General features: G+C 42.8%; 2 protein-coding genes across 2 annotated transcripts; one reads left to right on the top strand and one right to left on the bottom strand.

The window, feature by feature from the left end:
* Positions 1–43: 43 nt before the first annotated feature.
* On the bottom strand, positions 44–13,747 carry LOC135519011 (transcription factor Dp-1-like). Its single transcript, XM_064944045.1, is given in 13 exon segments — positions 44–1,222; positions 3,828–3,909; positions 4,134–4,300; positions 4,507–4,658; positions 4,787–4,855; positions 4,973–5,119; positions 9,109–9,197; positions 9,200–9,273; positions 9,477–9,598; positions 10,326–10,429; positions 10,775–10,841; positions 10,958–11,001; positions 13,706–13,747. Coding segments are annotated over 12 exon segments (1,224 nt in total). The 5' UTR covers positions 10,970–11,001; positions 13,706–13,747; the 3' UTR covers positions 44–1,083.
* LOC135519013 (DCN1-like protein 2) lies at positions 13,708–25,021 on the top strand. Its single transcript, XM_064944047.1, has 7 exons — positions 13,708–13,976; positions 20,178–20,297; positions 20,530–20,701; positions 21,170–21,288; positions 21,514–21,596; positions 22,195–22,291; positions 22,798–25,021. The coding sequence occupies exons 2-7, from the start codon at positions 20,246–20,248 to the stop codon at positions 22,875–22,877; spliced, it is 603 nt and encodes a 200-aa protein (XP_064800119.1). The 5' UTR covers positions 13,708–13,976; positions 20,178–20,245; the 3' UTR covers positions 22,878–25,021.
* Positions 25,022–26,370: the final 1,349 nt, after the last annotated feature.

Here is a 26,370-nt window from a genome sequence, read left to right as displayed (position 1 = left end):
ATGCTTTTCAGATTATAACACCGCACAAAACCACTAACTGAAGTAAACTTGTTAAAACATTCCCTATATTTAATTGACAAAATTATATTAGATTACAGAAAATGTCGTTTGGAAGAGTCAGTACATGTTGTTCAGTTAAAAAAAGAAGAGGAGATCTTCGAAGGGGGTTCATGGAGACAGACCTATACAACCCACATCTTAGATACATCAATAATATCCAGGTCTTCCTTCCGCCACTGACCTGTAAAGGATGTTATAAACTACAATCTTCATAGGATCCGTTTACATCATTCAAACACAAAGCTTAACATTTTCCTATAGGGGAGCGTGGGTAGGAGAGTTATTTTCCTCGCTCGTGCCCGTCACTTGTAAACACTACCATGGTCCGGAAGGGCGCACTCCAAAACTTAAAACAAATAAGGACCAGAAAAGCAGCTGCCTACAGAATGAGAGGAAGCTAGCCCAACACACCAGCCCATTGATATCAATGCCACAAAAGAGGGGGATAACAAAACAGTGTCCACACTTTTGAAATGCAGTCCCAAATTTTCTTAGGGCGTTGTGGCGACTAAACCGGACATTTTGGATCCAGTGAGTGTCTTCTGAGCCAGCGGTCTGGGGGCAGTTGCACTGGCAGCCATCTTGAAACAGTAGTTCACCATTGAGTCTGTCCAAAGAAATCAAAACATAACAAAGCTAACTATTTCACACACAAGGAACACTATACATTCTCCAACAGCAGTGGGTTGTCTGGAAGATGTTTCTTTTCCCTTTATTCTCCAGCTGGGTGGCTGGCCAAGAAGAGGGTGATAATAGACAGAGAAATGCTGCAGCATTGCCAAAGCCATAGACTACACTTCCCAGAGAGCCAATGTGCAGCATGTGATTCAGGACCACCCCCTCTGAGGAGAAGAGGGCTGCACACTCTTCATACCCAGAAAAACATTATTCAACGCCCCTTACAGAGAGAGAGAGAAAGATACTCGGAGGGGGAGAAATACTCAGGGAGAGAGAAAGAGAGAGAGAGACAGGGCGAGAAAAAGAGACAGACTGCTTGTTTGAGAGGCTTGGCGCGGCAGAAAGTTAATCTTCATCGTCGTTCTCGTCGTAGTCGTCCTCCTCGTCATCATCCCCCATGTACGACACGGGGGTCTCAACACGGGAGCTGCTGTAGTGAGAGTCATTAGAGCTGGAGGCCAGGGGACCATCTGCACCGCTGTCACTACAGAGAGATACAGGGGGGGAAGAAGAGAGTAGTAGTTAGTAGGGATGTGCATCTTTCCATTTCAGGACAATTCTATACCTACAGTGGCTTCGTAAAGTATTCAGACCCCTTAACTATTTGTTAGGTTACAGCCTTGTTCTTATCACCTCCCTTATTCTATGATTAAATGTTTTTCCCCCTCATCAATCTACACACAATACCCCATAACGACAAAGCAAAAAACAGGTTTTAAAATAAATAACTGAAATATCACATTTACATAAGTATTCAGACCCTTTACTCAGTAGTACTTTGTTGAAGCACCGTTGGCAGCCTCAAGGCTTCTTGGGTATGGCGCAGCAAGCTTGGCACACCTGCATTTGAGAAGTTTCTCACATTCCTCTCTGCAGATCCTCTCAAGCTCTGTCAGCTTACACGGGGAGCGTTGGTACAGAGCTATTTTCAGGTCTCTCCAGAGATGTTCGATCAGGTTCAAGTCCGGGCTCTGGCTGGGTTACTCACGGATATTCAGAGAGTTGGCTCAAAAGCCACAGCAGCGTTGTCTTGGCTGTGTGCTTAGGGTCATTGTCCTGTTGGAAGGTGAACCTTCGCCCCCAGTCTGAGACCCAGAGTGCTCTGGAGCAGGTTTTCATCAAGGACCTCTGTTCTTTGCTCTGGAAAACGCCAAGCGGGCTACATGATGAACAGAGGAGTGGCTTTCGTCTGGCCACTCTACCATAAAGGCCTGATTGGTGGAGTGCTGCAGAGATGGCGGTCCTTCTGGAAGGTTCTCCCATCTCCACAGAGGAAGTCTGTCAGAGTGACCATCGGGTTCTTGGTCATCTCCCTGACCAAGGTCGTTCTCCCCCGATTGCTCAGTTTGGCCGGGTGGCCAATTCTAGGTAGAGTCTTGGTGGTTCCAAACTTCTTCCATTTAAGAATGATGGAGGCCACTGTGTTCTTGGGGACCTTCAATGCTGCAGACATTTTTTGCTACCTTTCCCCAAATCTGTGCCTTGACAAAATCCTGTCTCTGATCTCTACGGATAATTCCTTCAACCTCATGGCTTGGTTTTTGCTCTGACATGCACTGTCAACTGTGGGACGTTATATAGACAGGTGTGTGCACCTTTCTAAATCATGTCTAATCAATTGAATTTACCACAAGTGGAACTCCAATCAAGTTGTAGAAACATCTCAAGGATGATCAATGGAAACAGGATACACCTGAGCTCAATTTTGAGTCTCATATCAAAGGGTCTGAATACTTATGTAAATTAGGTATTTCTGTTTTGTATTTTTAATACATTTGCAAAAAAATGTCTAAAAACCTGTTTTTTTCCGCTTTCTCATCATGGGGTATTATTGTGTGTAGATTAGAGATTTTTTAATTTAATTTATTTTAGATACAGGCTGTAATGTAACAAAATATGGAAAAAGTCAAGGGGGTCTGAATACTTTCCGAAGGCACTATATCTAGACACATGGGCTCCGATCTGAAATCTGCTGCTGATGACGCTCATGAGCTGGATCTGTCTGAGCCGACTACTATGGTGTACGTACTATATAGGCACCTGAGCTGAGCCGACTACTATGGTGTACGTACTATATAGGCACCTGAGCTGAGCCATAAGGGAGACTAAGCATCAACCACTCACTACCACTATCGGCTTAGGTGTGGCAATGTAGCCTATCTGAAACCACCATCACCCACTAATTAACTTGTCATTTTTGCAGATTGTGTTTGAGCTAGTAACATATCAATATTTATTATTTACAGATTAGTTATGACATAGCCAATGAATATTTAGCACGACTTTGGATTTCCCACCCTCCCATCTCAAAACCAAATGGTTTGGACATTTTTAGAGAGTGGTGATCTCTTCTCCTCTGGCTTCAGCCATGCAGTGCGCCTCGCAAAAGTGATTGCTGTCCTCGTTATGAAATTATCCACTTAACCCTGTATATCTGAAAAACTACCAAAAGAATTGCTGATGGTGAACCTGAACAATCAAAATAACATCTATTGTAAGCCACGTTCAGCAGGTATAGCCAGATTACTTGTCTCCGGGTAGATTACTTTTTATTTCTGGTAAAACACCATTTTCAACAAGGCATAGGTAACAATCAACTAATTACACAAGTTGTCACTCAACTAATAAAGCCTAATATCACGCAAGTCATTTTAGCATTTGAATGCTTAAGCTGCTGCGCAATGTGCAAGATCAGGGACAGGCCTTTTACCTCCCGTTGGTCAGTGTGCAAAGCTGGGCACAGTGCGCAGTTTGACGAGCCTACCAATATTCCCTGAGGTTGTTCAGCATGCAAAATGTCTTGTAGATCAATGACTGTCAATACAGTTACATGCAGTTCCACACTGAAGGAGAGGAGGCATCAGTTGTCACAAGAGATGATGTAATATGAGCTAAAGAAATGTGTGAACTGCTGATTCGTAACCACTACATTTGGATCGGGTTGGGGTCCACGGACTGATGCACTTGTATCTTAAACATTTGAATCGGGGACCGATGCGTATTGGTGAATTGTTACCTCCCTAAGAGTTACCATATATTTCTATGTGAAAGTGCAGATGGCAAGCCTGACTAAGAGGAGAGAGACTCACCTGCCCTGGCCGTGATGGCGCCGCCCGTTGGTGGAGGATCCTCCAGTGATGTAGACATTACTGATGGGACCCTGGGCCATCTCTGTGACAGACAGTAGTACACACATTCACATATAGACCTTAGAGAGAACCACACAGGCCCTTGTTTCTCATAGCCAATGTACCCCGAATTATCAATGTTTTACAATGCCCAATTCACTTACTTTAATAGAGATTGTGTGTAGCTCGATGGCTCAAGCTATGACAGATGATCTGGGCATGAAGTTTAAGTATGCGCTATGACCCCTGATCCCTATGACCTCTGACCTGTGACGTAGGGCTCCAGGGCTTTGGGCACCAGGCTGCGTGCCACCTTCAGGTCCTCCGGGGAACACTTGCCCACCTCCAGGCCACAGGCCATGCCCATGCGCTTCAGCACCTCAATATCGTCGTGGATCTCAAACATGTTGTCGAAGTTAAACAGGTACTCAAACCTGAACACAGCAGAATGGGAGAGGAAGAAATTAAGACTATAATAGCATGGATAGAACACAAATAAATTCATTACAAACAGTCAACCATGAAAAACTCAATCGGTGTGTTGCCATGGCCTCGATGTTGGATAATAAAATGTCTTTACATTACTTAAATTGATGATCAATTTACACTGGCATATACCAACACACACACAGTCACTCACTTGTCGTTTGAGATGCTACAGTCGATGACTGTCTTCTTGCTGGTGTTGATGATGATGAAGGGGAGGTGGATGAGAGAGTTGGGGGGTGGAGGTCTGTTGGCCTGCTGTTCCGTCTGTCTGTTCCGCTGCACCAGGTTCTTAAAGGCTATTTGCTGCAGGAGAGGAACATCATGGAGAGAATGTTAGAATAATGTTAAGTCAACCCGTGGTCTTGTATTTTATGCTTCCCTTAATCATTGATTGTATTGTCGTCTATGAGGCAGGCTTGTCCTATGATCACCTGTAATATGAGTTCTTGGAGTTGTGACTGTTTCTGCTTGATTCTCTCCAGTCGCCTTTGTCTCTCCACCTACAAAGGAAGAGCAGAATGCAGACAGGGTGTCAGAACATAAGAGAAAAGGGGGAGTGAGGAGAGTTCATAGTTGGCCAGTGTTGTGTGTGTGTGTGTGTGTGTGCATAGACTTACCTCTAGGTTCTGGCACTCCTGGGCTGAGTTGGTAGGCAGACCAATCCACTTGATCTCTTTCTTCTCTTTAGAGATGATGTTCATGGCCATGAGCACGTTGAGCGCGTCATACACACGCCGTCGGATGTTCTTCTGGTCGTACACATGCTACAAGGAGAGGGGGAAGAGGTTCATCTCTGACTTTTATTCCTGTGTGTATGCAGAGAGCTTACAATGGATTTGTGAGGTGATTTCGTAAGAAAACCAGTGTCCTAAAGCCTAATTTACAACTTCCGTGCCATCTACCTCCCGGAATGTCCGCACATGGATTTCAAAATCACAGCAGAAGTTTTCGAGGAGGTGAATGTGGATGCAAAACCCTATGTGGACGAGAGAGGACGTTTGATATCCAAACACTGAAGCGGTAGTAGCGTAAGTAAATTAGGCTTGTGGAAGACCATGTCAGAGAATCTTTATTTCCTAAACATGTTTGTTGTGTCTGTGAAATTGTGACGTCTTAAAGAGGTTTGTTTTGTCTGAGCGATGCCACAATGATGTGTTCTGTCTGAGAGAAAGTGACAGTAAAGTTCTGTCAGAGAGAGGGGTGTCATAATGAGGAGTTCTGTAAGAGAGTGATGCCATAATGAGGTGTTCTGTCAGAGAGAGGGGTGTCATAATGAGGAGTTATGTAAGAGTGATGCCATAATGAGGAGTTATGTAAGAGAGTGATGCCATAATGAGGTGTTCTGTCAGAGAGAGGGGTGTCATAATGAGGAGTTATGTAAGAGTGATGCCATAATGAGGAGTTCTGTAAGAGAGTGATGCCATAATGAGGAGTTCTGTAAGAGAGTGATGCCATAATGAGGAGTTCTGTAAGAGAGAGGTGTCATAATGAGGAGGTCTGTGAGAGAGTGATGCCATAATGAGGAGTTCTGTCAGAGAGTGATGCCATAATGAGGTGTTCTGTCAGAGAGAGGAGTGTCATAATGAGGAGTTCTGTAAGAGAGTGATGCCATAATGAGGAGTTCTGTAAGAGAGTGATGCCATAATGAGGTGTTCTGTCAGAGAGAGAGGTGTCATAATGAGGAGGTCTGTAAGAGAGTGATGCCATAATGAGGTGTTCTGTCAGAGAGTGATGCCATAATGAGGTGTTCTGTCAGAGAGAGGGGTGTCATAATGAGGAGGTCTGTGAGAGAGTGATGCCAAAATGAGGTGTTCTGTCAGAGAGTGATGCCATAATGAGGTGTTCTGTCAGAGAGTGATGCCATAATGAGGTGTTCTGTCAGAGAGTGATGTCATAATGAGGAGTTCTGTCAGAGAGAGGGGTGTCATAATGAGGAGGTCTGTCAGAGAGAGAGGTGTCATAATGAGGAGGTCTGTAAGAGAGTGATGCCATAATGAGGTGTTCTGTCAGAGAGTGATGCCATAATGAGGTGTTCTGTCAGAGAGAGGGGTGTCATAATGAGGAGGTCTGTGAGAGAGTGATGCCATAATGAGGTGTTCTGTCAGAGAGAGGGGTGTCATAATGAGGAATTCTGTCAGAGAGTGATGCCATAATGAGGTGTTCTGTCAGAGAGAGGGGTGTCATAATGAGGAGTTCTGTAAGAGAGTGATGCCATAATGAGGTGTTCTGTCAGAGCGAGGGGTGTCATAATGAGGAGTTCTGTAAGAGAGTGATGCCATAATGAGGAGTTCTGTAAGAGAGTGATGCCATAATGAGGAGTTCTGTAAGAGAGTGATGCCATAATGAAGAGTTCTTTAAGAGAGTGATGCCATAATGAGGAGTTCTGTAAGAGAGTGATGCCATAATGAGGAGTTCTGTAAGAGAGTGATGCCATAATGAGGTGTTCTGTCAGAGAGTGATGCCATAATGAGGTGTTCTGTCAGAGAGTGATGCCATAATGAGGTGTTCTGTCAGAGAGTGATGCCATAATGAGGTGTTCTGTCAGAGAGTGATGCCATAATGAGGTGTTCTGTCAGAGAGTGATGCCATAATGAGGTGTTCTGTCAGAGAGTGATGCCATAATGAGGTGTTCTGTCAGAGAGTGATGCCATAATGAGGTGTTCTGTCAGAGAGTGATGCCATAATGAGGTGTTCTGTCAGAGAGTGATGCCATAATGAGGTGTTCTGTCAGAGAGTGATGCCATAATGAGGTGTTCTGTCAGAGAGAGGGGTGTCATAATGAGGAGTTCTGTCAGAGAGAGGGGTGTCATAATGAGGAGTTCTGTCAGAGAGAGGGGTGTCATAATGAGGAGTTCTGTCAGAGAGAGGGGTGTCATAATGATGAGGTCTGTGAGAGAGTGATGCCATAATGAGGTGTTCTGTCAGAGAGAGGGGTGTCATAATGAGGTGTTATGTCAGAGAGTGATGCCATAATGAGGTGTTCTGTCAGAGAGAGGGGTGTCATAATGGGGGGCAATGCAAATAGTCTGGGTAGCCATCTGATTAGATGTTCATGAGTCTTATGGCTTGGGGGCAGAAGCTGTTCAGAAGCCTCTTGGACCAAGACTTGGCGCCCCGGTACAGTCTATGACTTGGGTGGCTGGAGTCTTTGACAGTTTTTAGGGCCTTCCTCTGACACCGCCTGGTAAAGGGGTCCTGGACGGCAGGAAGCTTGGCTCCAGTGATGTGCTGGGCCGTACGCACGACCCTCTGTAGTGCCTTGTGGTCGGAGGCCGAGCAGTTGCCATACCAGGCAATGATGCAACCAGTCAGGATGCTCTCAATGGTGCAGATGTAGAACATTTTGAGGATCTGAGGACCCATGCCAAGTATTTTCAGTTTCCTGAGGGGGAATAGGTTTTTTCGTGTCCTTTTCACAACTGTCTTGGTGTGCTTGGACCATGTTTGTTGGTGATGTGGATTGATGAGCTTTGAGGGCACTATGGTGTTGAACGCTGAGCTGTAGTCAAAGAATAGCATTCTCACATAGGTGTTCCTTTTGTCCAGGTGGGAAAGGGCAGTGTGGAGTGCAATAGAGATTGCATCGTCTATGAATCTGTTGGGGCAATATGCAAATTGGAGTGGGTTTAGGGTTTATGGGATAATGGTGTTGATGTGAGCCATGACCAGCCTTTCAAAGCACTTCATGGCTACAGAAGTGAGTGCTACAGGTCGGTAGTCATTTAGGCAGGTTACCTTAGTGTTCTTGGGCACAGGCACTATGGTGGTCTGCTTAAAACATGTTGGTATTACTGACTCGGGCAGGGAGAGGTTGAAAATGTCAGTGAAGACACTTGCCAGCCGGTCGGCGCATGCTCGCAGTACACGTCCTGGTAATCCATCTGGCCTTGTGAATATTGACCTGTTTAAAGGTCTTACTCACATCGGCTAGGGAGAGCTTGATCACAGTCTTCCGGGAACAGCTGGTGCTCTCATGCATGTTTCAGAATTATTTGCCTAGAAGCGAGCATAAAATTAGTTTAACTCGTATGGTAGGCTCATGTCACTGGGCAGCTCTCGGCTGTGCTTTCCTTTGTAGTCTGTAATGGTTTGCAAGCCCTGCCACATCCGATGAGCATTAGAGCCGGTGTAGTACAATTCGATCGTTGTCCTGTATTGACGCTTTGCCTGTTTGATGGTTTGTCAGAGGGCATAGCGGGATTTCTTATAAGCTTCCGGGTTAGAGTTCCGCAACTTGAAAGCGACAGCTCTAGCCTTTAGCTCAGTGCGGATGTTGCCTGTAATCCATGACTTCTGGTTGGAGTATGTACGTACGGTCACTGTGGGGACGACGTCATTGATGCACTTATTGATGAAGCCAAAGACTGATGAGGTGTACTCCTCAATGCCATCGGAGGAATCCCGGAACATATTCCAGTCTGTGCTAGCAAAACAGTCCTGTAGTTTAGCATCTGCTTTATCTGACCACGTTTTTATTGATAGATATTCAATAGATTATATTAAAACCAAATAGTTATTACATTTATTTAACAATCCCTTGAAAATGGCATGTAGTTGTCAATGGTTTTAATAGAGCTAGGGGTCTTCTTGACCCCCAGCAGCAAAATCGATGATGAGGACCTATTCAGTCAGACAGAATGTGCGATGTCATAATGGAGAATTCTACCTGAGAAGAAGGGATGTCATAAATACCTCCCATGCCTGCTCTGAGGTATAGCCCTATGCAGTGTGTGCATACAGCTTCAGTACTCACTGAGTCGTTGGGGGAGATGTGGTTGTCTGCAGCGCTGAACTCCGCCACCAGCTCGTCTGCCACCTCGTTGTAGGTGGTTACACCTTTTTCTGCACCTTCTCACACACCTTCATGGAGAAATGTCTCAGGCCCTTGCCATTCTTCTCCCCCTTCTTACCACGCTTCCTGTGGACAAAGAAGTGATCAAAAAGCTGTTTACTTCTAGATTCCACTGGTATATCGCACACAGAAGCACACAATACCTAAACACCTAAAACCAGCTAGGTGCTCAAATAGCTTCTCTATCAATGAACAGAGAGGAGGGGGTGCATCTTAAGTGACCTGCCAGGATGTGGGGTAGACATTTTTTTGGGGGGGTAGTGACTCACCCCGAGGACCATGGCGACGCGTCGGCCGGCTGGCTCTGTGTGAGGAACTGGGAGTTGGGTGTTTGAGGGCTGTTCACAAGTATGGCACTGGAAACACTGGGCCTCTGGGGCGTACCAATCACCTACAGGGAGTGGGGGAGGTGGGAAGAGAGGGCCCAACCATTTTAGTTTTAGAGTAAAATAGAAAATCTTTATTATTCCCATAGAGCAACTTACTTTGCACCAAGCAGTCATCATACAGTACATATACCTACAGAGCAATCTGAACTGACTCACGACATCATGGCGTGACAAGTGTGTCTCCCTCAAGACCAGCAGGAAAGATGGAAAGAGCATTATGCAGCTGACTCATAATGTACCAAGTGCCTGTGGTGGAGTGAACCTACTCTGGGGTGATAAGGTGAAGAGAACTTCCTGCTTATAGTTGTTATGGGAGGCAGGCCAGGTAGGTGATGTATTCCACTATCTACGGGCTGGTCATCGGGTGAAGCATAAGCTGTTCCCCATTATATATTATATATTACCATGTATGTAACGGGATGATGGGAGTAATCCTGCTGACTGCAGAGGTTGATCAGCTTAGGCTCACCCCCGGTCACGTCACAATGATAATGGATGGGGCTTAGACACCATGGATTGTGTGTGTGGTTTAAACTGTGTAGAGATTTCAGCAAGTGTGTTTAAGTGGTGAGCTTGCAGTTAAGAAGGTTGTGCTTGCAATGTCTGAGAGCAAATAACAACCTGCACACCACCACACTGTGTCAAAATAAAATACTTTGTCATCAAGTCTGTGGTTGAGATATTTCTGTGGTAGATGCAATAGGGGGCCTGGGAAACGGACACACTCACCATGTGTGGAGCAATGTTGACATTGGAGGGCCCCAGGGTTTTAGGCAGTAGTTGTTTGGCCATGGGGATTGACACAGGATGGACAGCAACCAGAGACAGGACACCTGAGAGGGGACAGAGTCAACACCAGGGTTACCTGGAACCACTGTCCACAAAATGGCTGCCTCTTTTCATATCCAGTTCTCAGGTCGATGGCTTCAGGGGACAGGAGGCCCTATAGGATGTAAGCTTACTGACCCAATGGAAATTCTGAGTGTACCCAGAATCTATAGAACACCTGTCTGATTATGGAGCCTATGATTAGATAAGCAGAATGTTTTCAAATGAGTAAAACGAGATGGGCTACATCTGTGCAGTCTCATTGCCCCCTGCTGTTGAGTTGAGACATATCTGACAGAGACCGGTATTGAATGAAACCAATCTGGAACACAACACACTGTTTTGCTCACCTTTACTAGGACTCCGATTCTGGTCAATGAAAACCTTCAATTCTCCATTGGTTTCCATCAGACCAACCTGTGGGAAAACCATCATCAACATCTACTCCAGTAAAATCTCAACTGCTGGTGTCTGTATTGAATCAGGACCAGCATGGAAAAACACTGCACCTGGTTGTCTCTGATCAGACTCACATCTTTGGCCATTATCCTCCTCTGATAAGTCACCAATTACTTTCCTGAAACAGAGAGCAACCATGATGGAGCCGGCTGTCTAATGAAATGATCCACTCACACAGTGTGGTGAAGAAGGTGCAACAGTGACTCTTCAACCTCAGGAGGCTGAAGAAATTTGGCTTGTCACCTAAAACCCTCACAAACATTTACAGATGCACAATTGAGAGAATCCTGTCCGGCTGTACCACCGCCTGGTACGGCAACTGCACCGCCCTCAACCGCAAGGCTCTCCAGAGGGTGGTGCGGTCTGCACAACGCATCACCGAGGCCAAACTACCTGCCCACCCGATGTCACAGGAAGGCCATAAAGTTCATCAATGACAACAACCACCCGAGCCACTGACTGTTCACCCCGCTACCATCCAGAAGGTGAGATCAGTACAGGTGCATCAAAGCTGGGACTGAGAGACTGAAAAACAGCCATCACTAACACACAGCTGCTGCCTACTTACAGACTTGAATCATTGCCCACTTTAATAAATGGATCACTAGTCACATTAAATGATGCGACTTGAATAATGTTTACATATCTTACATTACTCATCTCATATGTATATACTATTTTATACCATCTTGCCTATGCCGCTCAATCAGCACTCATCCATATATTTATATGTACATATTCTTATTCCATCCCTTTAAATGTGTGTATTAGGTAGTTGTTGTGGAATTGTTTGATCACTTGTTAGATATTACTGCGCTGTCAGACCTAAAAGCACAAACATATGTGACCAATAAAATGTAAATTTGATTTGGTTAATGCTCTGGAATTGTAGCCGTCTGGGTGTATAGAAGTATACACTGCTGGAAAACAAACTATTTTAAATTGGGGTTAACCTGCTTAAAATTCCATCAGGTCAGGGTGGCATTGGAGAAAGTAGACTGGCTTTGGTATGGAGAGCAAAAAAAGAAAATCGTGATTTGCATTAAAAAAAAAAACATTTAATCCCTCACCGTGTGTGACAGTTGTATAGGCCTATGGGTGTTATGGGACAGTTCACAATCCCTGATATAACCATTTTCTTCACAGCCAAACTATTGCACATTTATACGAACTGCATATTATACATTAAATGTTTGCAAAGGTAGGCAGCAGATTGCGTTATTGATCAAGAAGCAAAGCCTGCCTGTTTATAAGCAACATAGCTATTGCACAAAAGCACCACTAGCTGGCTACAGCCTCGCTATTGCCAGAACAAAAACATTACTAGTCGACTAAATTATCTTTGCAAGTCAACTTCGATTGCATATTCCAAAGTGCTGAGACTGGTCAGCTGTGATGCGTATCAGACGTTCATGTTTTAATATTTATGATATTTTATCATAACTTTCATAATTTCATCAAACTGTAAGGCCTAACGTTAGTAGGTGTTGACCACGTCCTAGACCCGAAATTCCCCACGAAGTTTACAAGCAGAGCAGAAATTGCTAGCCAACTACAACAATAAAAGGTGCCTGGGTGGCTGATTACTTGTCGTAATGAGAATTTGTTTCCATTTAACACCCTGCGATGACTAGCTAGCTCGCACAAGGGACTAACTGATGCTAGCTATCTACCTAACATTAGTGATATTACAGGCTAGCTAACATTAGCTAATTCATTGAGGCACGTTTTGAGACGATTCCGAGTGCAAAACGATTGTGTATAAGAAAACTGATCCAATTTGATATTTTGTGGTTATACTAATAGAAGCTAACATGCATTTGCAAGCAGGAATGACCGAGCAATTAAAAGGTTTAACTTGAAGTGCACTTACAAGTGCACTCTTTTCTTCTGCTTCTTCGGCGGCTGTTTTTGTTGGCATCGAGGACAGAGGAAGAGGAGGTATAAATCCCTATCGCCAAACAGGAAACAAAACTAGACGCCAAATTATCGTGATTCTGGAATAATAGCTAGCTAATACATTTAGGTTTCTAAGCAACCCAATAATCCACGCACCAGACAGATGTAATTTTTTTTATTGCGGAGCATACGTGGACCTTTAGGAATTACAGTTAGTCAGCTTTCTGGTCAATCATGTCTCAATCTCAAAATGGATGCTTTTCAAAGTAACCTCGCTAGTCACCTAGCTTGCTAATAACTATGAATAATATTACTCGCGCTTGAAGGCCACGGGCGATAAATAAAATAAAAAAAGTAAATGTATAGCTAGTTATAATAAAGCTTAAATAAAACGTGCCATTAATAAGTGGTCGAAAAGCGAAGACTGGGAGAGTGAGCTTAGCCAGCGCAAACCACTGCCTGAGGATATTATAACGGTAATGTTATTTAGAAATATATCTGCAAACATAACTAATATAAAACGGCATAAATGTTAACTAGCTACGCTTGCAATTCTTAACACAAACATGCGAGCGAAATATATACAGCTGTATTACTGGCTAGTTACAAGAGCACGACTAATATTTTGATGATCAGTTGATGGATAAATTAGTTGGTATAAACAACGGGAAGTACCTACAGTAGTAGCATGCTAGACAACTCGGTCAAAGCACTAAATTAGCAGTTGCAAATGGTTAGCTTACTTGCTAACATAACAAGCTACCTCCAACTTTTAAAGCACGTAGGCTATTATATCGATCGCTAGATAGACAAATCCTCCTTTCGCATGTCACGTTAATAAATGTCCCCCTTTCAATCGACAACGACCAAAAGTCTATTGACTTTGTTAGTAGTAAACTCGAAATCCTCTTAAGCAGTTTTACCATCCGTTCTCTCAAACCAATCTTGGCGGTGTCTAATATCTGATGTTTCGGATTGGATAGTTTTAACATGACGCAAGCAATCCGTGCTACTAAAGCCACGCCCTTAGGACCTCCTTTCCCGCGTTCTTCCATTGGTCTCCAGGTGTTCGGCGTTTTATAAGACCCTTTTCCGGGATTTGAAACTGACACAAAATCCTATTTTTAACTGCTAAAGTTGCAAAGAAACAGTTTGTGATCGTAAGGATCCATTTGAAATCATCACAAATCAGAGGTCAGTGTCATAATGAGTCACCTGTTCAGTGATATAGCTGGTATACAAGCTCAGCCATCTCTATATACACACTGACTTTGGAACAGCTAGTCTTCACTGGATCTTTACCTTAACATTTGGATGTAGTTGCAGCATTGACTTCAGATCAGTGGTCAGAGGAAACATCACCGTGTGTGTTATACCCCAATCCTTTAATTTATTGTGATTGATGAACTTAGATTGTGGAGTCAACCGTAAATTTCTATCGTTTATTACAATACATGCATGTAGTGGAGAGGGTACCGGAGCGCCAAGTCTAGGTCCAAAAGGCTTCTTAACAGCTTCTACCCCCAAGACATAAGACTCCTGAACCGCTAATCAAAGGGCTACCCAGACCCCTCTTTTACGCTGCTGCTACTCTCTGTTTATTATCTATGCATAGTCACTTTAACTCTACCTACATGCACATATTTCCTCAATTACCTCGCCTAACCGGTACCGCCTGTATATAGCCTCGCTATTGTTATTTTACTGCTGCTCTTTAATTATTATTTACTTTTATTTCTAGGTATTTTCTTCACTGTATTGTTGGCTAAGGGCTTGTAAATAAGCATTTCACTGTAAGGTCTACTACACCTGTTGTATTAGGCGCATGTGACAAATACATTTTGATTGGCACTGTTTAGAGAAAGACTTTAAAAATAAGTATATGGTGTTTGTGCATTCCCGAATGAGATGAGAATTAATATGTACCTTTGTATGCTTAATACTGGCTGAGTTTCTGTACAGCACTTTGTGACATCAGCTGATGTAAGAAGGGCTTTATAAATACATTTGATTTTAATACATTACATTTAGATCTGAATACTATGTTGAGACCAGTGTGGGTGATTTTCATTAAACTAGTTTAAAAAATAATAATAATAATCTGTAGCAAATTGAGTTACAAAACCATGATGCATCTGCAAAATCAACTATTATTCTGAGGACTAAGATGTCTAGTTTTTGGAAAAGTGTCTTATTTTAAATACATTTTACATTTGACTGAATTTAGTCCATTTTCACACCAAATTATCCTTCTCAGGTCATTTTATACTTTATTTTTCTTTAAAAAAAACAACTTATTTCATGTTTCTGTACAAAGCCTATCTCTGACCTTTTTAACCAGTCTCTCCTTTCTGGGGAGGTTCCCATTGCTTGGAAGGCAGCTACGGTCTGTCCTTTATTTAAAGGGGGAGATCAAGCTGATCCTAACTGTTATAGACCTATTTTGCCCTGTTTATTAAAAGTGTTGGAAAAACTGACTGGCTTTCTTGATGTCTATAGTATTCTTTCGGATATGCAATCTGTTTTTTTCTCAGGTTATGGATGTGTCACTGCAACCTTAAAGGTCCTCAATGACATCACCATTGCCCTTGATTCTAAGCAATATTGTGCTGCTATTTTCATTGAGTTGGGCAAAGCTTTTGATACGGTAGACCTAGGGTTGCATATTTTGGGGAATATTCAGAGGTGGAAACTGTCCGTGGGAATTAATGGGAATATATGCAAATTAATATAAATACCATTTAAATGTAGATGTTTTTTGCATTAGATATATTTACCATATCACATGGAGACAGAAACATAAACCTTTTACCTTATCATAAGTAGACATAATTTGTTAAGGTATGCAGGATGCATACCAATAGAAATCAAATAAAAACTATTTAGTTATGAATTGAACTCTAATTAAATGAGTTGACTCACATGGGATGATTTCACTGAACAGGCTTGAATGAAATGATCCATCGCATCTCCCAAAAATTGTTTTCAACATACATCTGTAAAATGATAGTCTAGAAATTAAAGCTTTGGTTGTCTTCCTCTCAGGATTCCATGTCTTCTCCCTGGACTTTCTCTATGTCCACCTCTTGAACATCAGACTGAGGCCTCATCTTCACTGTCACTTTCCAACCTTGTTGAGGATGGCTCGTTGTCAGGCTCAAAACGCCTCAAATTTGCCCGGACGGTCACCAATTTTTCAACCCTTGTATTGGTCAGCCAGTTGCATGCTTTGGTGTGTGTGTTCCCAAACAAGGACCAGTTGCATGCTTTGGTGTGTGTGTGTTCCCAAACAAGGACCAGTTGCATGCTTTGGTGTGTGTGTTCCCAAACAAGGACCAGTTGCATGCTTTGGTGTGTGTGTTCCCAAACAAGGACCAGTTGCATGCTTTGGTGTGTGTGTTCCCAAACAAGGACCAGTTGCATGCTTTGGTGTGTGTGTTCCCAAACAAGGACCAGTTGCGCTCTGAGGCGGCTGATGTTGGTGGGATTTGGAGGATGATGGAGGCAACAGGGGAAAGAGCCTCAGATCCACAAAGTCCCTTCCACCAGGTGGCTGATGAGATATGTTGGCACGACTGCCATATGGCATCTCCATCCCAAAGCCCTTGCTTGGAAGTGTACTTCGCCAGACTGCCAAGAACCTTGCCCTCATCCAGGCCAAGGTGGCAAGACACGGTAGTGATGACGCAATAGGCCTTGTTGATCTCTGCACCAGACAGGAAGCTCTTGCAAGCATACTTGGGGTCCAACATGTACGCTGCAGCGTGTATGGGGTTCAGGCAGAAGTCTTCACACTTTTTGATGTATTTCAGAACTGCAGTTTCCTCTGCTTGGGGCAACAGTGAAGTGAGCAGGGCAGTATGGATTTCTTCTCTTACATCTGCAAGCAGAGTCTGAACATCAGACAGGATGGCATTGTCTCCCTCAATATGTGCAATGGCTACTGCTATAGGTTTCAGGCTGCTTTCCGTTCTCTCCCAAAATACATAATCCAGGAGGATCCTCCTGATGGGTGCTGTCCACATGGCCATTTCATTTCAAACATGATGACACCACCACCTCAAAAGGTGTTGCTGGGCAGCTTCAATGTGGTGCTCTTATTCTTCTCACTTTGCATGGTGAGGTAGATTTCTGCTATAACTTGATTACCCTTCACATACCTAACCATTTCCTTGGCTCTCTTGTAGAGTGTATCTGTTGTTTTCAGTGCCATGATGTCCTTGAGGAGCAGATTCAAGGCATGAGCAGCACAGCCAATGGGTGTGATGTGAGGGTAGGACTCCTCCACTTTAGACCAAGCAGCCTTCATGTTCGCAGCATTGTCTGTCACCAGTGCAAATACCTTCTGTGGCCCAAGGTCATTGATAACTGGCTTCAGCTCATCTGCAATGTAGAGATACTGGTTGAGGGGTGGAGATCATATAGTTAATTATTCCTTGCCCACGAACATTCGAACACCCATCAGAGATGATTGCAATACAGTCTGCTTTCTCTATGATTTGCTTGACCTTCACTTAAACTATGTTGAACTGCATCCAGCAAATGAGTAGATAAAGCATGTCTGTTTGGAGGGGTGTATGCTGGGCGAAGAACATTCAGAAATCTCTTCCAATACACATTGCCTGTGAGCATCAGAGGTGAACCAGTTGCATACTCCACTTAAACTATGTTGAACTGCATCCAGCAAATGAGTAGATAAAGAATGTCTGTTTGGATTCTGGGCGAGAAATTCAGAAATCTCTTCCAATACACATTGCCTGTGAGCATCAGAGGTGAACCAGTTGCATACGCAGCTCGAGCAAGACATTCATCAGCATTTCTCTGACTACGTTCCTCCATTGGGTCAAAAAAACTTCAGATTCCAGGAGGACCATGAGCTGTTGCTATCGATAAGGTTTCTGATTCATCATTTTCACCTTGAATAGAAGTAGAGGGACTTTTGTCAGTGGTTGCTTGTTGTGAGTGCTGAAGGAACTTCATGCACCTGGCCAGATGATTCTGCATCTTTGTTGCATTCTTCACATATGATTTGGCACAGTATTTGCACATGTACACAGCTCTCAATTGTGCATCTGTAGAAGTTTGTGGATTTTAGGTGACAAGCCAAATTTTTTCAGCCTCCTGAGGTTGAAGAGTGCTGTTGCGACTTCTTCACCACGCTGTCTGTGTGAGTGGACCATTTCAGTTTGTCCGTGATGTGTACACCAAGGAACTTAACTTTCCACCTTCTCCACTGCTGTCCCGTTGATGTGGATAGGGGGGTGCTCCCTCTGCTGTTTCCTGAAGTCCACCATCATCTCCTTTGTTTTGTTGATGTTGAGTGAGAGGTTGTTTTCCTGACAATACACCTCCTCCCTATAGGCTGTCTCGTCCTTGTTGGTGATCAAGCCTACTACTGTTGTGTTGTCTGCAAACTTGATGATTGAGTTGGAGGTGTGTATGGCCACACAGTCATGGGTGAACAGGGAGTACAGGAGGGGGCTGAGCATGCACCCTTGTGGGGCCCCAGTGTTGAGGATCAGCGAAGTGGAAATGTTGTATCCTTGCCACAGAGAAGGAAAGCCCACAGTCCTTGGTAGTGGGCCGCGTCGGTGGCACTGTATTATCCTCAAAGGTGTTTAGTTTGTCTGGAAGCAAGACGTCGGTGTCCGTGACATGGCTGATTTTCTTTTTGTAGTCCATGATTGTCTTTAGACCCTGCCACATACGTCTCGTGTCTGAGCCGTTGAATTGCGACTCCACTTTGTCCCTATACTGACATTATGCTTGTTTTATTGACTTGCGGAGGGAATAACTACACTGTTTGTATTCGGCCATAGTCCCGGTCATCTTTCCATGGTTGAATGCGGTGGTTCACGCTTTCAGTTTTGCACGAATGCCGCCATCTATCCACGGTTTCTGGTTAGGGTAGGTTTTAACAGTCACAGTGGGTACATCATCTCCTATGCACTTTCTTATAAACTCACTCACTGAATCAGCGTATAAATCTATATTATTCTCTGAGGCTACCAGGAACATGTCACAGGTACATCCTGTTTGAGTTTCTTCCTATAGGAGGGGAGAAGCAAAATGGAATCGTGGTCAGATTTGCCAAACGGAGGGTGGTGGTGGGCTTTGTATGCATCGTGGAAGTTAGAGTAGCGGTGATCCAGTGTTTTGCCAGCACGGGTACTACAAGCAATATGCTGATAGAATTTAGATAGCCTTATCCTCAAATTTTCTTTGTTTAAATCCCCAGCTACAATAAATGCAGCCTCCGGATATATGGTTTCCAGTTTGCATAGAGTCCAGTGAAGTTCTTGAGGGCTGCCGTGGTATCGGCTTGAGGGGGGATATACATGGCTGTGACAATAACCGTTGAGAGGAGGATGTGGTTGCTTGTGGAGGGAGAGCAGTATGGGTGGTAGGTAGATCATCCAAAGTGACACTGATTGGTTGCTCTAGCTCATCACCTCTTGACTAAAAGAAAGCTAGATTTAGAAATGAGTTCGACCTTGCTATAGTTCAACAGCTGAAAAGCCTTCATTAACATACTCCGAGATAACAAGACATTCTGTTGTCACTGAATGAAGTAGCCTACCCATCCCCATTTACAATTTCCTTTATCAATGAAATAAATGATACTATAGCACATTCAATGACATTATTATTGTAGACTACAGGCTACTCCTGTATCTACCTTGTACAATACCGTAATCATTGAATGACGTAGCGTACCCATCTACATTTACAATTTCATTTATCAATTATATAAATCATACAAGCACACGCAGTTACATTATTGTAGAATAGGCTACTCCTGTATGCACACTATATTAGGATACCGTTCTGATTTTATTGATCTTGTCAGGCATGATTTTAAGGTCTTTGATCGAAGCTGTATGTCGTACCTGGTTCCGTTCTTCAGTGAAAAGTAGGTATGTATCCCCCATTCAATTCAGTTTGAGTGTGAATGTGTAGGCCTAGTGACAGTGGAAAATAAACCCATAGCTCCTGAACACAATGGCATGTATTACAATGTAAAATATGTATATATCCTATAGCACCACGAGTGTATATTATCATTTACAATTTAATCCATCCATTAAATAAATAATACTAGCACATCAAATTACGTTATTGTACACTAGCCTACTCCCCTATCAACACAGTAAATAATATTGCCTACGTGCTTTCAACAATACGTTATCAACAAAAAGTAATTATTTTCAAATAAACCAAATTTCCTCAATCGGATCAAGGGCATCTTGGTAATTATTTTTAATGTCTCTAAGGAAACTATCTGGGGCAGACACTCTTGAAAATCGCATCTACCACTTGTAAAAAAAAATTAACTATTTCATATCTATCTATATATATGTGTATATATATATATTAAACTGCATTGTTTTCCAGAATGACTGGAAACTAGAGGTGGTCACAGACAACTACTTCCAGAACCAGACCTCTACTATAAGGAATCCATGCAATCTTCCGTGGAGAAGAAGCTGGAACAGCTCTACAACTGCTACAAAGGCAAGTGGGGGAAGTTCTGGAGGAATAGAGCACGCAGAGATTATGTGTGTCAAAGATTGTGTGTCTGTTATGGTTTCGTAAGTGTGTGTGTATTATGTATTTGTGGTGTTATGCATTGTATTGCTTATCTTGTTCACCAGAAGAGGAAATGTGTGTTTGTGGTCTCTCAGATCCCTACGATAGTGATTTCTGGACTGTGTGTGTTTATTTATATACACATATATTTCCACAGATCCCCAGGATGAGAATAAGATGAGAATAAGATTGCATCAACAGCAGTTCTGCGATGACCTCACCCTGGACCCGACCTGCATCAGAGTCCTGGTGGTGGAGTGGAAGTTCCGGGCCACCACCCAGTGCGAGTTCAGCAAGAAGGAGTTCCTTGACGGCAGGTCTGAACTGGGGTGAGCGCGTGGTGATGTCATCACTCTGCGACGCAGCTCAGTTTGGGGGCATGACAGTGTGATATTGGTTATAGCCAGAGCATGTTTTTGTGGGGTTGTTCGTGTGTATTCCCATGGTGGGGTGAGGTGCTATATTTTGACTAAGTCAACATTGGCATTATTAATACTGTGTCTTCATGTTTGGTATGAAGCCAAGTCAGCATAGGTTACCTCTGAGTCCTACGGAAACTTGTTTTTAAATGGATATTGAAAATGAGTGTTCTTATTGGACAACTTTCACTTCAAAAGGTTATCCTGTTTGTGCCCACAGAACATGGCCCTGGGGAACCCAAATGATGGGTAGTAGATCGTAGCACAAGAACAGTTTAGGAACCTCCTGGATTAGATGAGGTTTGTGTGTGGGTGTTTGTGGTATGCTTTTGATAGAGATATCCACTGACTTGCCCACTCTGTTTCTCTTCTCTCCAGGTGCGACAGCCCAGAGAAGCTGAAGGCTCTTCTTCCCAGATTAGAACAGGAGCTGAAAGACAGCGTCAAGTTCAAGGACTTCTACCAGTTCACGTTCAACTCTGGACAGAAGGGTTTAGGTAAGCACAGATGAGTTGGTTACATCATCAGTGTTCACAAGAGTTACTGTACTGTAGTTACATCAGTGTTCACAAGAGTTACTGTACTGTAGTTGCATCAGTGTTTCTCAACTCTGGTCCTGAGGACATCGAAGGGTGGTGCCCAGGCTTTTGTTTCAACCAAGTGAGAACACACCTGATTCAACTAAAGTGAGATAGCAAGGTGTGATTCTTGCTGTGTTTTAGATCTAGAGATGGCTGTGGCCTACTGGAACCTGGTACTGACAGATCATTTTAAGTTCCTGGGCCTCTGGAACAGTTTCCTATTGGTGAGTGAGTAATGCTATGCATCCCTATCTAACGTTACATTTGATGCTATTTGTTAGGTACATCCTGTGTCTTGTTTTCTACTGTGCAATTGTTGTGGAAATTCTTACACAGGGACACTCGAAGGCAATGTTAAATGAATCATTGTTTTTTGTCAGCTCGCTGGAGAGGTTCCAACCAACTTAATGCACCATAGTGAACGTCTGACAGAAGCTCTGCTGGGGCAGTCCCGGCAGTTGTCTTATAGACGGCTATACACAGACAAGTTACATTTGCATGATTTAGCATAATGAATGAATCATTACCATTTTATTTCATTCATGTGACCAACCAATACTGTTTCATAACATGTAACTGACCAATACCTCACGAGGCTTCTTCTCTCTAAGCTGACACCTTGAAACTGAGATATCTTGCGTTCTCAAAACTTGGTTCTGGGCGTACTGCCAAATTTCAGCTACTGATAGTGAGGATTCGTTCAGTCATTCACTTGCATGAACACAGAAATTGGTTCATAGAAAAGCACATAAATAGAACACAGAAATTAGTATTAAGAAAAGCACATGTATAAAATTTCTGGTTTTCTCGTGTTTTACGTAGGAACACCACAAAAGATCGAGTCCCAAAGACACATGGAACTTACTCTTGGATTTTGGCAACATAATCGCAGACGACATGTCAAATTACGACGAGGAGGGTGAGTTTAAAACCCTTGGTTACCTGGAGTGTATTTGGTAGGGCTCAGAGTAGTCATGGTTCATTGCTGTCTGCAAAAGTGCGGTGCAACATTGCCCTCAACTGAATATACACAATGGCAGAATGCAGTAGTCATCAACCCTGGACCTGGAAAGTTACTGAGTGGGAAGGCTTTTGTTCTAGCTCAGCACCAATACACCTGATTCAGCTTATCAAGGTTCTGATGAGCTGTAAATTAGATTAATCAGGTGATTCAGTACTGGGCCGAAACAAAAGCCTGCAGACCCTGTAGCTCTCCTGGACCAGGTTTGGTGACCACTGCTCTAGATGATCCAGAATGAAGTTGCTCTTAGACACTGATTTAAGGTCAGTTTGGCCTTTTCCCCAATGCTGACAGTTAAGTTGTAGAGAGAGCCTGCTTTTCTCAGATCTGTGCTAAGGGCAACTTCTACCTGGAGCAAGACAGTCAGTAAAATGCCCTCTAATCATATGTTTCCTTCCTGTCAGGGGCATGGCCAGTTCTCATAGACGACTTTGTGGAATTCGCCGGGCCGATCGTAACGGAATCCAAACGCAAAACCCACTAATAACAACCCAGCTCTTGGAAGAGGGGTAGAACTTTGTAGGATTTTTAAAATAATTTAAGAGAAAACAGTGAAACACTTGAAACCTGTGACACTGCACAATTATCAGGTAACCACCTATCAGGGAGGAGTGAGAGGAAAACACAGGAAATCAACTCTTGAGTTGTATTTTTGTTCTTGTTTGATGACAATCGCCATGTGCACGTTGCTAGCTGGTGACTCCAGCAGTACATGTCCCAGAGGCCTTGCGAATATCATTGTTCCAGACGATGCTCCCTTTGGAATCTCAGTATTCCAGGACAGAATAAGAGAAAAGGAGAGAGCTACATCCCTTGGCACAGCCACGGTCTCTCTCTCTCTTTCTGTCTTGGAGAAATGACGAAACATAGTCACAAATGAATGCACAGTAGAGCAGGGCTGCTCTTTCTGGACCGCAAAGGGCAGAAATACTATTATTTTCTACCTGGTCGTGTTGGGGGGGATTATATAAAATAACAAAATCAGGTCTTCAAGGGCTGCATTGTCTGCCGGCCAATTAATGACACAAATTGATGAATTAAATGCAAGGCATGGATTAAAAGCAGGACTGTGGCATTGCCGCAGGGAGTAGAGGTGCTGAGGGTGCTGGAAAATCAGAATACCATTTTTTTTGTAATAAAATATATTATAAAAATACATTTTAGTAGTGCACTGGGCCTTTACTAGTATTAGCAGACCGATATAGACGTCTGTAGCATGGGCAAAAAAAAAAATCAGTATCTCTGCTTTGGCAAAAAATGTAGTTGTATAATTAAGAACAGTATCTTGCAGGATTCAATAGTTGGAATTGTAAATTGTTGCCTTGTGCCTTTTTCTATGATTGTCATTCTAATGGAATCTAGAAATGAACAAAACCCTGTCCTCAAACATTTACATCAAAAGGTGAAGGGTTATGGGCAAACACACAAAACATCCACATCACATTAAATATTTTTCTTGATCAAATGACATGGAAAACAACCAGTTTTCGTGCGCATTAATTTACCATCCTTACAAACCACTTAATGTAAATGTACATTACTGTATTGTACATAGGCTGGTCATCTAGGTTTGTACCGGTAGACTTTCCATCACCAAGAAGAAAAACAATGACCAATACAGTAACTGAGTACATGGAGACATCAAGTGGTTTGTGAGGATGTGATGTGGCTCAGTTGGTAGAGAATAGCGTTTGCAATGCTAGAGTTGTGGCTTGGATTCCCATGGGGGACCAGTATAAGAAAAGTATGAAAATGTATGCACTCACTATGGTAAGTTGCTCTGGATAAGAGTCTATGGAAAAGGAATGAAATGAATAGTGTTCAAGAAATACGTTGCATTTGCAAAGTATTTCAAGAAACTGGAAAACATATCAAGCAAGTACTTTTTATATTCAGATTAACTGTTTTGTACAGAATTATCACACTGAAGTTACAAATGCTGGTAAACACTCAAATACATTTTGTTAAAAAATGTTCACAAAAGTAGAGTACTGGGCCTTTACTAGTCCTGTATTAGCGGACCAATCTAGACATCTTTAGCACCGGCAATTCCCCCCCCCCCCCCCACCCCCAAACTACTTTCTGCAGCTATGGACTGTGGCCCAAGAGGACCGTGAGTTGTGTACTTCTGCATTGCATCATTTCAACACTCCAAAGACAAAACCACCAAGCAATACTAGGGGGCGCTGTGTGTCCGTCCGCATGTTGAGAGAGAGAGAGCGCAATCTATTCTGAATTAATGCCTTTGTGAACAAGCAATATTTACACTTTGACATTCACTAGTCATACAGGTATGGTTAGTTTGGAAAGGAATGTTGAATAGACCATGTTTTGCTGTAATGTGATGACTCAGGCTCCTATAGGTTTTAGTGAAGTCTCTATTGCTATTACGAACATGTTTTAACGTTTCACCCTACTGAACACAATGTGGTGGAAAAAGTACCCAATTGTAATGCTTGAGTAGAAGTAAAGATATCTTTAATAGAAAATGACTCAAGTAAAAGTGAAAGTCACCCAGTAAAATACTACTTGAGTAAAAATCTAAATGTATATGTTTTTAAATATACTTAACTATCAAAAGTAAATGTAATTGATAAAATATAGAGTAGTATCAAAAGTAAAAAATATTTTCAAACCAGTCGGCACCATTTTTGTTTTTTTAAATGTATGGATAGTCTGGCACATAACACTCAGACATTCTTTACAAATTAATCATGTGTGTTTCGTGAGTCCGCCAGATCAGTTTTGTTTTTTGCTCTAGCACTACACAGCTGATTGAATTAATCAAAGCTTGATGATAAGTTGGTTATTTGAATCAGCTGTGTAGTGCCAGGGCAAAACAATAAACGTGCACCCGGTGGGGCACAGGACCGAGTTTGGGAGGGCTGCTACAGAGTATCACCAAATGAGTCATAATACCCATAAAACCTAGTGGTCAAACATGGAAAAGGTTCCAATCGTTTTTCCACCATACATTTTTCACTTTAAATGGACAATTCTGTGAACTGTCTTGTGCAAGTTTTAAATGGACACAATACCTGTTAGCAAAGGTGTCAGCTAGAGATGACATGCAGAAGCTTGCAGGGATTTATAGTTTTGCATGATGTCTACTTTGATGCTAATTAGCATTTTTGAATCAGAGTACATGGGGCTGAATATATTGATAAGTCACCTGGTCTGAGAGAGATTTACATGGTTATCAAAATGTCACGCCAGTGTAAGCCTACATGAAACACAGCCCTTATTCTAAGTGTTTCTAAAATCTCCTATGGGAAAATAATTTTACGGTGGAAAAATGATTGGAACCATTTTCCTGTTTCAAATCAAATCAAATTTTATTTGTCACATACACATGGTTAGCAGATGTTAATGCGAGTGTAGCGAAATGCTTGTGCTTCTTGTTCCGACAATGCAGTAATAACCAACAAGTAATCTAACTAACAATTCCTAAACTACTGTCTTATACACAGTGTAAGGGGATAAAGAATATGTACATAAGGATATATGAATGAGTGATGGTACAGAGCAGCATAGGCAAGATACAGTAGATGGTATCGAGTACAGTATATACATATGAGATGAGTATGTAAACAAAGTGGCATAGTTAAAGTGGCTAGTGATACATGTATTACATAAGGATGCAGTCGATGACATAGAGTACAGTATATACGTATGCATATGAGATGAATAATGTAGGGTAAGTAACATTATATAAGGTAGCATTGTTTAAAGTGGCTAGTGATATATTTACATAATTTCCCATCAATTCCCATTATTAAAGTGGCTGGAGTTGAGTCAGTGTCAGTGTGTTGGCAGCAGCCACTCAATGTTAGTGGTGGCTGTTTAACAGTCTGGTGGCCTTGAGATAGAAGCTGTTTTTCAGTCTCTCGGTCCCAGCTTTGATGCACCTGTACTGACCTCGCCTTCTGGATGATAGCGGGGTGAACAGGCAGTGGCTCGGGTGGTTGATGTCCTTG

This window comes from Oncorhynchus masou, chromosome 29 (assembly GCF_036934945.1).
Source record: "Oncorhynchus masou masou isolate Uvic2021 chromosome 29, UVic_Omas_1.1, whole genome shotgun sequence".
Lineage (NCBI taxonomy): Eukaryota > Metazoa > Chordata > Actinopteri > Salmoniformes > Salmonidae > Oncorhynchus > Oncorhynchus masou.
Note: the sequence above shows the minus strand (reverse complement) of the source record. Positions and strands in the feature narration are given on the sequence as shown.